Source organism: Amaranthus tricolor, chromosome 10, assembly GCF_026212465.1.
Source record: "Amaranthus tricolor cultivar Red isolate AtriRed21 chromosome 10, ASM2621246v1, whole genome shotgun sequence".
Taxonomy (NCBI): Eukaryota; Viridiplantae; Streptophyta; class Magnoliopsida; order Caryophyllales; family Amaranthaceae; genus Amaranthus; species Amaranthus tricolor.
This window is the reverse complement of record NC_080056.1, coordinates 3065249-3078366: the sequence shown is the minus strand read 5'-3', so window position 1 is coordinate 3078366 and position 13118 is coordinate 3065249. Positions and strand designations below refer to the sequence as shown.

Sequence of the window (13118 nt, the reverse complement as noted above, 5' to 3'; positions counted from 1 at the left end):
ATACTATTTATTTCTTACTCTTAGGGACCGCTTGGTTTGCACAAGAAAATCGGACTAGAATGAGGAAAGGAAATGAAGGAGAAAGGAATGGATTCCCCTAATTTAGCCTAGTCGTTTGGCTGTGTTCAGGAAACGGAATGAACTGCTCATTGATTCTCTTTGTGACTGTTTGGTTTAAGTTAAGGAATCAAATTATGAGTTTTTAAATTTTTTTATATTTTTTCCAAAAATAACTAGTTATTATATAATAAACTTGAAAAACTTATTTTTAATTAACCTGTATCATCTCCATTGATTACAAAAAATAATAATAATAATAACAACAACAACAACAATAATAATAATAATAATAATAATAATAATAATAATAATAGCAATAATAATATAAATAAAATTAATAACAATTTAAAAAAAAAATTACCAGTCGCACAAAAAGTGCGACTGTACCTAGGTCGAGTCGCACTTTTTGTGCGACTAGTATTTTTAAAATTTTTTTTTTATTTCGAATTATGAAATTTTTTTTTTTAATTAATTTATTTTTTAAGTTATTGTTATTTAAATAAAATTTGTAATAAATTATTTTATTTTAATATAATATTATATTATGATAATGTTATTATAATAATTAGTTTTGAATTTAAATAATTTATTTGAATGTTTAATTATTTTTTAATATAATAATAATATATTAGTTAAAATTTAGTTGTTAATTAATTTTTTATTTTTTATTAATAATTTTTTTATTAATTTAGTTGATAATAGTGTTATTAAGTCCAATGGCAAATTTGTAATTTTTAAAAGTCCAGAGGTTAATTCATAATTTAATTAGGGGGTGGCGATAAAATGAGAAGAGTGACGAATTATAACAATACCCATAAATCAAAGTTCAAATTTTAAGTGATGGGTAATGAAATGGAATGGGAATGGAAAAGTCTTGGGGAGGGTGGGGAATGAGTGTGGAATACTTTTGGGTAAACACAAAAATAAAAAAGGAGAAAGGGAATGATAGAAAGTGGCAAACAAACAACAACAAGTCTGTCCATTTCCTTTCCCTTTGATTACTACACCCAACCAAACAGCCTCTTAATTTGTATTTTATTATTACTCTATAAGTTAAAACATAGTCAAATGGGATCTTATTTAATTGGTTTCATTGCAAGGATTATTCATATCAACTTTCCATAATAAGATATTAAGAATTAAATAAGTGTATTAGATAAAGTGTATAAAGCAACATTAGTAGTGAATTGGAGGGAGCACAAGTTCCTACAATGATATTAACTTTTGATAATAATAACAAGTTATGGGATTTTTGCCTAGAATATTTTATTTTTTTATTAAATGGCCTGCTATAAACAAAAGTTGATATTATTATAGGCCATGCTCCTAAGTTGGTATTTTTCAAAAGTAATCAAAAGTTGGTATTATTGTAGAAAAAATAAATATAAATTTTTATTATTCACGGTAATTTTTCCTTAAATAAACGCATACAATCAAATTTTTTTTCTAATTAACACTCCCTCCAATTCATAGAAAAGGGCCATTTAGTTTTTGACCCTATTCACTTATTACTCTTAATTTGTATTTTACTTTGGAGTAATTGTTTAGGGTTATATAATTGGTTGCTTTAAGGTAGAAAGTGATTCGTAACAAGAGATCACGCTAAAATTATTTGTGTACAGTGAATCCGTTCGATAAAAATAATCTCACCGTAAGATTGTTTTATTTTTATCATTTGTTTAAAACCATCCCTTTATAAAATTGATCTATACATAAAGGCAAAACTCAAAGCAATGAGTGTTTTATCATTAAAAATTAATATTTTAATTAATTTAATTAGACTAGTAAGAGCAATTTAATTAGACTAGTTTCTATGTCAATTCAAGGCATCACCATCTAATTATTACAAAATGAATACACATGACTAATGACGTATCAAACAAATACTTGTTCGGTATTATTATTCATTTGATTTTGACATATTTAACAATATATTATTTTAATCTTAAATATCTCTAATTATAATAGGATAAAATTATAAAGACTTGATATATTAATAAAATATACATTAAAATAAATCAAACAATATTTTACTTAGTTATATTTCAACTTATAGATTAAAAATAAAACACAAATTAAAAGTTAGTGAATAAGAGAGTATAAAATTAGTGCAGAACTAAAATTTTTGAATAGTTCTTGGTAAATTAGAAAGAAACCTTAAGATCTCTATCCACCAACTAAAGGCCTATTTTCAAGTTTTAACAAATTATTAAAGTAAATAATGAATAAAATGTAAATAAAAGAGACAGGCAAGAACAAACCCTTATTTGTAATCAAATCATCCATCTTTCTAAACAAAAACAGAGTTCAGTCTTCAAGACTTGACAAAAGTTTGCACAAATTCTAAATATTTCAAAAAAAAAAAAAAACAACCAAGAAATTTGGTAACAAGCAAAAAAGCATAAGAGGGGGCCTTCTAGTATCCACCCTTAAGATCATTCGTAACATCATATGGAATAGGAGTAACAGTCTCGATGGTGGCACCCTCGACCAAGAATCCTGGCTTAGGACCCTTGGGCTGCCTCTTTGTGCTGATAACTTCACCTCTGGCTTTAGCAGCAGCCTTGAGCTCGTCGTTTTTCTTTACTCTCTGCTTAAAGTCCTCCTGGCACCTAGACGATTGAACGTGCTCGATGCGGACATGAAGCCTCTTGGCAATGATTCTGTTGCCCACCTAGATATGTGCAATAATACAGTGAGAACAAGCAAAACATAAATAGACTTTCATGATGAATCCTGTCAAGCACATCAGCAAATTAATACAGTGCATAATTGCAAACCATCCGCTAGTCTAAGAACATAGTTCTCAGAGTACTCATTTGGCATCATAAGTCTTCATATTCCAAGCCAAATTTTGAACCATTTTGGCAGGAACAATTATGCTTGAGACAAGTATTTAACCAAATGACACATTTGCACACAACATCAATAAGAACAATGCCAAGCCTTAATCCTGGGCCCCTGGCAATATGGTGCTAGTTTTCAAAGTACTCACTTTGCCTGTTAAGTATCTCGGTTCTTTTAGAGCCGAAATAGTCAACAATTCTAACAAAAACAGTTCTGATTGAGACACTTATTTCAGACAAAATGACACATTCGCACAAAAATACTAGCCTCATCTTTGGTCTGAAATTCTTGTCTTATCTTTGGTCTGAATTAGTCTCATCTTTGGTCTGAAATACTTTAAGAAAAGTGTAAAGAGCAAGCATGTTCATATAATATGAGGCTAATTCTCATTGGACATCTTTTTCCTAAGTTATGTCTCTCGGTTCTTTAATGGCGAAGATGTGAACGGTTTTGACAAAAATAGTTCGTATTGAGACAAGTATTTCAGACCAAATAAATGACACAGTAGCATACAACATCAACAAAAACGATGACCGGACGATATAGGGTCAGCTACATAAATCAATACACATTAACACAATGAAATAATAATACTTCTTCAGAAGAGGATTTAATATTGTAGGAGTAGGTCACACTAGAAGAAAAAATCTACATTACTAAAATTGCCATCCCTGAAATATTAAACCCCATACAATGATATTGTCTCCACTCAAAACCAAAACACATTAACACAATGAAATAATAATTCTCCACAAGAGGAAATGGAATCCCTTAACCATATTAGGATCAAATATGATGTAGGAATAATAGGTCACACTAGAAGAAAAAATCTATATTACATAACCTGCCATCTCTGAAATATGAAACACTAAACAATGATTTTGTCTCCATTCAAAACAAAAACAGATTACCACAATGAAATAATAATTCTCCACAAGAGGAAATGTCATCCCTTAACCATAGTAGGATTCAATATGAAGTAGGAGTAATAGGCCACAGCAGAAGAAAAAATAATCTATATCGCTAAAACTGCCATCTCCGAAATATGAAACCCGAAACAAACTCATCCCAAAACAATAATATCATTGATAGATCAATCACAAGATTCATTATATATCCAGCAACTAACAAGTGGATGATATTTAACAGTCAAAACTCTAGCAGCCAAAATCAGTAATACAAAAACGTCAAAAACCTAATTGCAAGCAGAAGAACACCCAAAAATGTCGTCATGAACCTCACATAAAAATTCATTCATATCAACAGCATTAAACTATAAAACAAACCATCCAAAATTAAAACCGTAGAAAACTCACTAAATCAAGCGATTAACAATGATTTTGAAACATCTTTTTAAAAACAAAATCGATCAAAATTCAGTTAATCACCAGAAACAAAAACAATTGAGTAGCAAAATCAAATAAAAATAAGAACAGGTTTCAGATGTATTATACCTGTTTGTTGACCTCAACACCAATGGCACGCTTAGTAACATTCCAGACACGGCCAGTACGACCATGGTAGAACTTGTGTGGCATACCTTTATGAATAGCGCCATTCACCTTGATATCAACATACTGGCCGATATGGAAAGTTCGGAGGTATGTAGAGATAGGGATGGTACCCTTCTTCCTGAATCCCCTTGCGAAGAGATCCCTTGTTCTTGCTCTCAATCCGTGACCTGCCGGCATATTTGATCTTTCTCTGCTTCGGAGAAGGAAGGAAGGAAATGGAGGTAAGAATTAGGGTTTTGTTATTCGCAGTTTTGTGTATGCTTTTATATATGATCCAAACCAAACTCTTTTCTTTTGTTTGGATGTGTTTCGGGCTTTCTTTGTAATTCAGCCTATAGTAATATGATTTGGGCCTTTGATAGTGTTCATTGGTGAAAATTTGAAAAAAATAAGATTTTTTAATAATTTTAATTAAAAAATAAGTTTCGGTCCAACTTTATTTTCAAAATAAGCGTCTTTGGTCCTAAAGTGTTTTTGGTCAAAATTTTAGTCGAGCTATATGTCGTTGTTACTAACAGCGAAATAAGGCTTTGACTGGTCAATGGTCAAGTCGCTGTTAGTAACAGCGACTTTAGGCTTAACCTGGTTTGACTTTTATTGAATTTTTTGTATGATTTAGACTAGCCATTGTAAATATGAAAACTAGCCATTATGAAGTTGAAAATAGTCATTGTTATTATGTTCTATAAACAACTCCATCATTTCCCTACTTGATTGTATCCAAACTACATCATTCTTGTTCAAGTTAATCGATTGTGAAGGTAATTTGATATGGATTCGTTGATAAGAATGAAATTGTGTTGAATTTTCGAGAGCATTTTCTCTATTTGAATACGAGTGTCTGTTTGATTTTGATTTAATTAATACCTAGTTCTTGACGGAATGATTCATCGCCGAAAACTCTGAGTAATTAACATCATTTTATTCATAATAAACATGTGATAAAACGATAAACATATATACACATCTACATATATATTACAAAATATACACAACAGTCCACATGTTACAAATATTTAATATATACAAAACGTTACTAACGTTTAATATATAAAAACATCATACTAATGCTAATCCTCCTCCTGTACCCTGTCTGACTGTGATGGTTTATGACGCCTCCTACAATAGTAAGAGGCGGTCGCATGACACTGGGGTAGGGGAGGTGATTGACACTGGGATGATCCAGCTCCCTGTGGGGACCTGACACCATAGTTGGGGCACGTTAAGTCTACCTCCTCAAGATGAACGTCGACATGATGAGGAGATGAACCCTGAGTGTCCATAGTGGTGTCAGGCACAACGACTTCTAGAATGAAGTTTTGAAACTGTGTCCCTAGGAGTATGCCTTGGATAATCTCCTATACAGGCTCCTCCTGACTAGAGCTGATGACAGTTGCAATGCCCTGTGCATGCATTCAATTTGGAGTTAAAGAAATCTATAATATGTAAATTCTATGGATAATAATCAACATGGAAGAATACTTACAAACTGTGTCATCATCGGTGCTGCGAGAGCGTACTGGGCGGCTGTGATGATATCTAGTGGCGTCATCCATCGACGAGTTATGGAGAGGAACCATGGCATGTAATTTGCCAAAGTAGGTGCGCTTATAGCCTCAATCGGCGCACTTTGGGCCAGCAGCTCTAGCCTGTGATCCCAACGAGCTATATGGTGCCAGTTGATCTCCAACCAATTATTGGGTATCACAAGGCGGCGGGATGCCCTGTACCATCCCAAATTGGCGCAGTTAGCGCCCAGGAAGATGCACTTCAACTATGTCGAAGCATATCAAAGGTACAGAGGCTCTCCACGCCCCTGAAAATATCCCTGAGTGCTGAGGTAATGCAGTGTATGCCTCAGCGGGGTAAGGGTCCCATCGAAACTACACGCGAAAGTGTAATTAATAAATTACGCAATGTGATAGTTACAAGACTAGTAAGTGAAGCCTTTACCTGGTCAGCTCGAAGTAGATCAAATTGATCGCGATATAACCCTACGCCAGATCCTGGGTGGGTCCTTGTACGTCTATCAAAGGACCACCACAATCTATACAACACATGTGGGGGTGGAAGAAGTGGTGATGCAAATGCACCACATCCCATAGTCCTCATTGGGTAAGTCCTCATCGGTTACCCAATGAGAATGTGCTCCCACGCCCAAAGCTATGAATTATAGATATAAGTAACTAAACGAAACAAAAGAACAAATAAAGAAACAAAGCAATAACATGTGAAGTTAGTATTACCTGGAGAATAATTAGGGGCTCAGCGATCTCCTTCACGTTCTTTCGTGAAGCGTCACACAGTCTCCTGTACAGATAACCTAAGGCTGCGGAACCCCAGCTGTAACCGGAGATGACCTCCCATGGCGCATCAAGCAACATCAAGTACAAAAGCTGTACCCTGTTGCCAGCCTTTTCGGATAACAAGACAGCACCAATTAGATATAATAGATATACCTTAGCGTATCTCTCAATGGTAGCCTCGTAAACACCTTCAAGGAGGTGCGAGAAGTTCTGCACAAGCCATGTTACGCGCAACCCACTCCCTTTGGCTACCTCTGAGGGAGGTCGGACTCCTAATACCATATGCACTATATCTTTCCAACTTTCGAGTTGGCGTCCAACGGCACAGATTATGTCCCTCGATGGAAAGCCGTGTAAGCACAGCTACGTCAAGTAAAGTAACAGTAGCTTCACTTAGAGGTAGGTGGAAGGTATGTGTCTCTTGGCGCAACCGCTCAACTAAAGCCCGATTGACTCTCCCATAAGCGATGAGGTGGAAGTCGTACAACCTCGTTTGCTGAATGTAGGGGATGATCCGTGCGTCAATCTGTCATGGAGCAGAGTCGGGATACCTGGTGTATATGGTCTCTGTGTCGGACACCTGAACGCAAAGATTATATTAGCATAAAGTTAAAGTATTAAGTAAGGGTGTTCAAAACCGAATACCGGATCGACCCGGTTCGGAAAAACCGGGTACCCGGTAATTCGGATAGTTAAAATTCCATTCCGGATCCGACCCGGTTTAAACCGGGTCGGAAACCGGATACCCGATTTTGTAACTTTGTTTTTTTTTTTTTCCTTATTTCTTTTTAACATTTTTTTAATATATAATTCAAATAATATTAAAATACTTAAGTTAATTAGTCGTAAACTGTTAAAATACAATCATTAGTTAATTGAAATACAACCATAATTCTATAAACTAAAAGGAAGCGATTAAAATTTATAAGTTGAAACTTCAAGCTCCATTGATGGCTTTATACTCTTCAGTCATCTGCAAATGAAAATTATAGTTAGTCATTGAGCTTCAATTGCTACAGGTACCAGAAACTTCAAGCATATTCAAATCTTCAAATCTAGAAACTCAAATCTAGGTACCAAATTCAAATAGAACTACAGGTACAAAATAGAACTACATGTAAGAACAAGTAATATTCAAATCCAGCAACTCAAATATTCTGCACAGGTACCAAATTCCAATAAATGAAAATTGAAAAAACAAATCAAATGACAAACAAATTCACCATTTACTAAGAATTTAAGACCGAATTCAAAAAATCTACTATCCAGATTCACAATTTTATTAAGACCAATTGTTAGGTTCATAAAAAATCCAAAAAATCAACTCTCCTAATTGCTAGATTTATCAAATATATTCAGTAGACAATGAAATTGAAAGTGAAAAAATATAACCTAGTCATATCACGAACAAATTCACCATTTATTAAGACCCAATTCAAAGATAAATTCCAACAAATTAAATATGAAAATCTAAAGATGTTCAGTGACAAAATCCAAATTGCGAAAATGGTTATGAACTAAGATGCCGAAATCGAAGAAGAAGTGAAGAAGAAGATGGCAAAAAAATTAAAACAAACTTACCCAATTAAAGATGACGGCGTGAACGGTGAAGAAGAAGCAAGATGATGACGTCAAGAACTGAAGATTGAAGAAGCAAGATGGCGTCTCAGTACAGAGTGAAGAAGACGGCAAAAATTGAGGAAGATTGAAGATTGAATGTGCATGCGCAGCACGAAAGAAGGAGGAAGAAAACGGAATGAAGACGGCAAGAAGGAAGAACTGATTTAGGGTTTTCCATTTTGTCCTTTTATATTAAAAAAAAAAAAAAAAAAAAAAAAAAAACTGGATACCGGGTACCCGGTTTTCCAAAATTCGCGATCCGTATCCGACCCGAATACCCGGTTTTAAAACCGGGTACCTGACCCGGATTATCCGAATTTTGGAAACCGGGTAATTTATCCGCTTTTACAAAATCGGAAAGCGGGTTTTCGGATCGGGTTTTCAGAATCGGATATTTTTGAACACCCCTAGTATTAAGGCATATACATTCAAAATACTAAGTTGACTAACCTGGACATCCTATAGTACACTGCTCCAGTGATTCGCCTGCATCGTCAGCACACTAGGGTCGCGAGGGCCTGGAGCTGCTGGATCCATCTCTACTGTAATTTAATAATAACTTAGTTGTAGTTATGATTATACGTAAAAGACTTAAGGAATACTCAAATTGTTTACTTATGTCATTTATTTGTTTACATAGCCTCCTGATACTCAACCGGAAGAGCTAATAATTCTCCACTCATATTATATTTAAAACTTACATTAACAGTACTCCTTGTAGTGTCAATGTCAATCTTAGAGCATATAAGATGTTTAAATTCATTCAAGTCCATGTTTGTGTTGCATGCAAACAGTTTACGTCTTCCCCCAACATACTTAACATTGCTACTACTTGATCAAATTGAACCATTCCAAAAACATACAACAGTCACACGAAATGAAGCCATTTCTACAACAATATGTACAAAATTAACATCACCATCAAGTTCATATATATATATATATATATATATATATATATATATATATATATATATATATATATATATATATATATATATATATATATATATATATATATATATATATATATATATATATATATATGAACTTGATGGTGATGTTTAAACTCAAACATTTTCTACATTAAATTCATGAACAAACAACCTCATTATGAAGATCATGACAAATAACAAGTACATTTGACATATTCATAGAGTTTAAGTGTAAATGACCACTATAAATGACATACTTTTTAAAAACCAAAAGAACTAATAAATTTATAATAAAAAGGTACCTTAATAAGCTGTAGATTAACAAGAAGTAGTAAATTGCAAGTTCATGAACCTTGAAATTTGATAAGATAAGTTGAAGGGATTGAAGTTGATTTTAATGGTGGAAAAAAGAGGGAGATTTCGTTGGTTAGGTCGTTGATACAAAATCGGGTGAAATGAGGAAGGAGGAAGAAGGCTGTTGTATTTAGGGTCGCCTAAAGTCGCTGTTACTAATAGCGACTTGACCATTGACCAATCAAAGCCTTATTTCGCTGTTAGTAACAACGACATATCGCTTGACTAAAATTTTGACCATTTCTTTGTACTTGCTGTTGGTAACAACGATTACGTACCCGAGCTTAGCTTCGGGGCCAAAGACGTTTATTTTGGAAATAAAGTTTGGCCAAAGTTTATTTTTTATTAAAGTTATTAAAAAATCTTATTTTATTTTCAAATTTTCGTTCATGAATCAGGTTTTTGGATCAACCATCATCATTATCATCATCATTAATCCAATATTTCGCTCAAAGACAAAGTCTGAATAAGAGAAGGTGTAACGACCCGGTTTAAGTGGCTCGGAAATTCATATGAAAATACGAATTCCGGTTCACTCTTTGGACTCTAGAGAAAAGTCTCCTCTAGGATCGTCAACATTCCGTCGTTAAAGAAATATAATTAAAACAGAAAACAGTGCCAAAGCGAAAGAAACAAGTCAACGAAAGTTCTTATGTACAACTCGAGAGCCTAATGGCCTCTAGATAAACGAAAGAAGATAGATGAAAGCGAAAAGAAACCAGCACAATCTCTTGTTACATAATTTGGAGTTATTTTTACTCATAATCTTATTACAAAAAGGAAACATAGTCTTGATGATTACGGGTTCTGAGTCGAGCCCTCACTCCAGTCCCTACTTGCAATCAACCTACTAGTCGCCGTGTGACAACACGTAGCAAGTTCCAAAGAACAATCCAATACACGTCAGAGACTTCATACAAATGTCAATTAGATTAAATACAAGTAATGTGTTTATCCTAGTATGCATATGCTCTAATACATTCATTATTAGATAATTTCAACTTGTAACGTCGCCCGTCCTGTTTGGGTCGTTCAAGTATAAATCAAAATCCTTTTTTTTGGAGGAATACACTTGGGAGAGCTAATCTCAAGGCAACCACCAACCTAAGACGTTGTCCGTCCTGTGCGGATCGTCAGAGTTAAAGTATGCAAACCTCCATGGTAACCGTAATGATCCAAAACTGCCATGGGAACAATAATTGCAATAATCCAAACTAAAACTTTAACCCCTTTGGGTAACAAACACATAAATCCTCAACTTCCAAGTAATTTCTTTCAAATTAGTTGAGATGTCTAATCTTTACGTGATTTACAATGCCTCAATTAGAAATGAAACAACACTACTTGCACAACCACATAAACAGTATGGTCTAAGCATGTACCTTAAAGCGCTGCAAACAAAGCAAAGTTCAATCACGATAGGAATTTCACCCTCTTATGAATCGAGGTCCTAAACACCATACACACACAAAAATCACGTATTAGAACGTGTTTACACATCTAATCCACTCCATACTATTAAGACACTATTAGGACTTAATAATTTTAAATAGTTTCACCCAAATCTTACTAGTTCCCAAAATTCGAATTTAACCAGAAAATTAAAATGGTCAATTCGGGTAGTTTAGAAAATTCAAATGGAAAATCTAACTTAAAATTTAACCACCTGATATTTCCAAACATATATTAATACACAAAACTCATCAACAAAGCATAAAAGCCATCAAATAAAAAGAAACATGCCCATCCACAAGATCCTTCAAAAAACTTAAAATTTCATAAATAATGATAATTAAATTAAATACTTAATTCTCTTAACAAATTAAAATTTTGTAGAGAATTCATAAAACCAAATCACCCTTTTAAATCAAGACATATATATAAACACAATCCTTCAAGCAAATGAAATTTTGCTAAACGATTTATAAATTCTTGGATGACTACATTACTTGATCCATACCCTTTAAATTTCTTCTAACAAATTGAAATTTAGTTAGAGAAATGTAGATCGTAAAAGAAATTTAAATATCAATATAAACTTAATTTTTAATTCTTATAACAAATGTAAACTTTGTTAAAGAATATAGATCAAGAATTTTTTTTTTTTAAAGAAACATAACTTAATCCTTTTAACAAATTAAAGTTTATTAAAGGATTATTAGAGAAAATTATATAAAAAAACAATACTCAATCCTCCTAAAAGTCATAGTATATCATTATACATAAAATATAATTCATCTTAGAAATCTTGTATATAAAATCTATAATTAACAATTCAACTAAACTTACCCCTTTGATCAAAAGATTGGATGGAACAACAAATTTTATTTTTTTTTTGCTTTGAGATGCCGAAACAAGAGAGCAGAGGGGAGAAATTTTCTGAATTTTTATGTTCACTTGAAAGATTAGAAAAGTGAAGAATTCAAATGATGTTTATAGGATTAATAGACAATTAAGAAATGAATTTAATGTGCCATAATGCACACTTATGAGAGGAGTTACAAGACTCCTCCCCTACTCCTTCCAACCGGCCACCCCTTCCCTTCCCCTAATTTTATTTGTTTATTTTTTAATTATTACTATTATTATTTTATTTATTTATTTCTTTTTTTTTTGAAAAAAAAAAAACTACGCGATAAAACACGTTATCGATAATTATAATTGTTCATGTAAATAATATAATGTAATAATACTTATTTATTTAATTTGTTTTATTTTATTACATTTTTTTAACCCGATAAAATACGGGGTGTTACAGAAGGTGACGGACACAATTCATAACTGTACCCCTTTGAAAGAGTACGCCAGAGGAATGCGGTCAATCAAAAAAGAAGATGGGTGAGAAAGGCTCGTCTTGCATGAGATTGTCCCACCATGAGACATACTCATAATTTGTCAATTTCTTTAATTGATCATTTTAAAGTTATAAATTAGCACTTTAACACACTAATTAATATTATATATGGGTCAGTCCAGTAGAAGTCGTTTCACCATGGGACGGTCTCATATAAAAATTTGTGTTGAAATAAATAAGTTTTTTTAATAAAAAAATTTTAGATAAATTTGATCCTAAAATATAATTCTCAAAATAAGCGTTTCGTATCTAAAGCTAAGGTTAAAACTTGTTCGCTGTTATTTGTTAAAAGTGAAAAAAAAATTATCACTTTTTTGTTCGCTGTTTTGTAAGAGCAACAATACAAAGACAATTTCTTTTTTTTTTTTAAGAAATGAAATTAAAGGATTGTTTGTTGTTCATAATAGCGTACCAACACCATTACCTTTCATTTTGCTACATTTTTGTTTATGTTTTTATCCTTCATTTTATCTTTACATTCTCTCTTTTCATCTCATTAAATTAAATCATTAATTAATAAAGCAAATTTCACTAGTTGTCGTATTTTCACTTGATCTATATATTTTTATAGGAAAAATTACCATGAATAATACAACTTTTTGTTAATTTCCCTACAATAATACCAACT

General features: G+C 32.7%; 1 protein-coding gene across 1 annotated transcript; it reads right to left on the bottom strand.

Moving 5' to 3' along the window:
- Positions 1-2293: 2293 nt before the first annotated feature.
- On the bottom strand, positions 2294-4711 carry LOC130825099 (60S ribosomal protein L21-1). Its single transcript, XM_057690141.1, has 2 exons — positions 4362-4711; positions 2294-2734 (listed from the first exon to the last, which is right to left on the bottom strand). Exons 1-2 carry the CDS (start codon positions 4596-4598, stop codon positions 2477-2479), a joined length of 495 nt encoding a protein of 164 aa, XP_057546124.1. The 5' UTR covers positions 4599-4711; the 3' UTR covers positions 2294-2476.
- Between the last annotated feature and the right edge of the window lie 8407 nt (positions 4712-13118).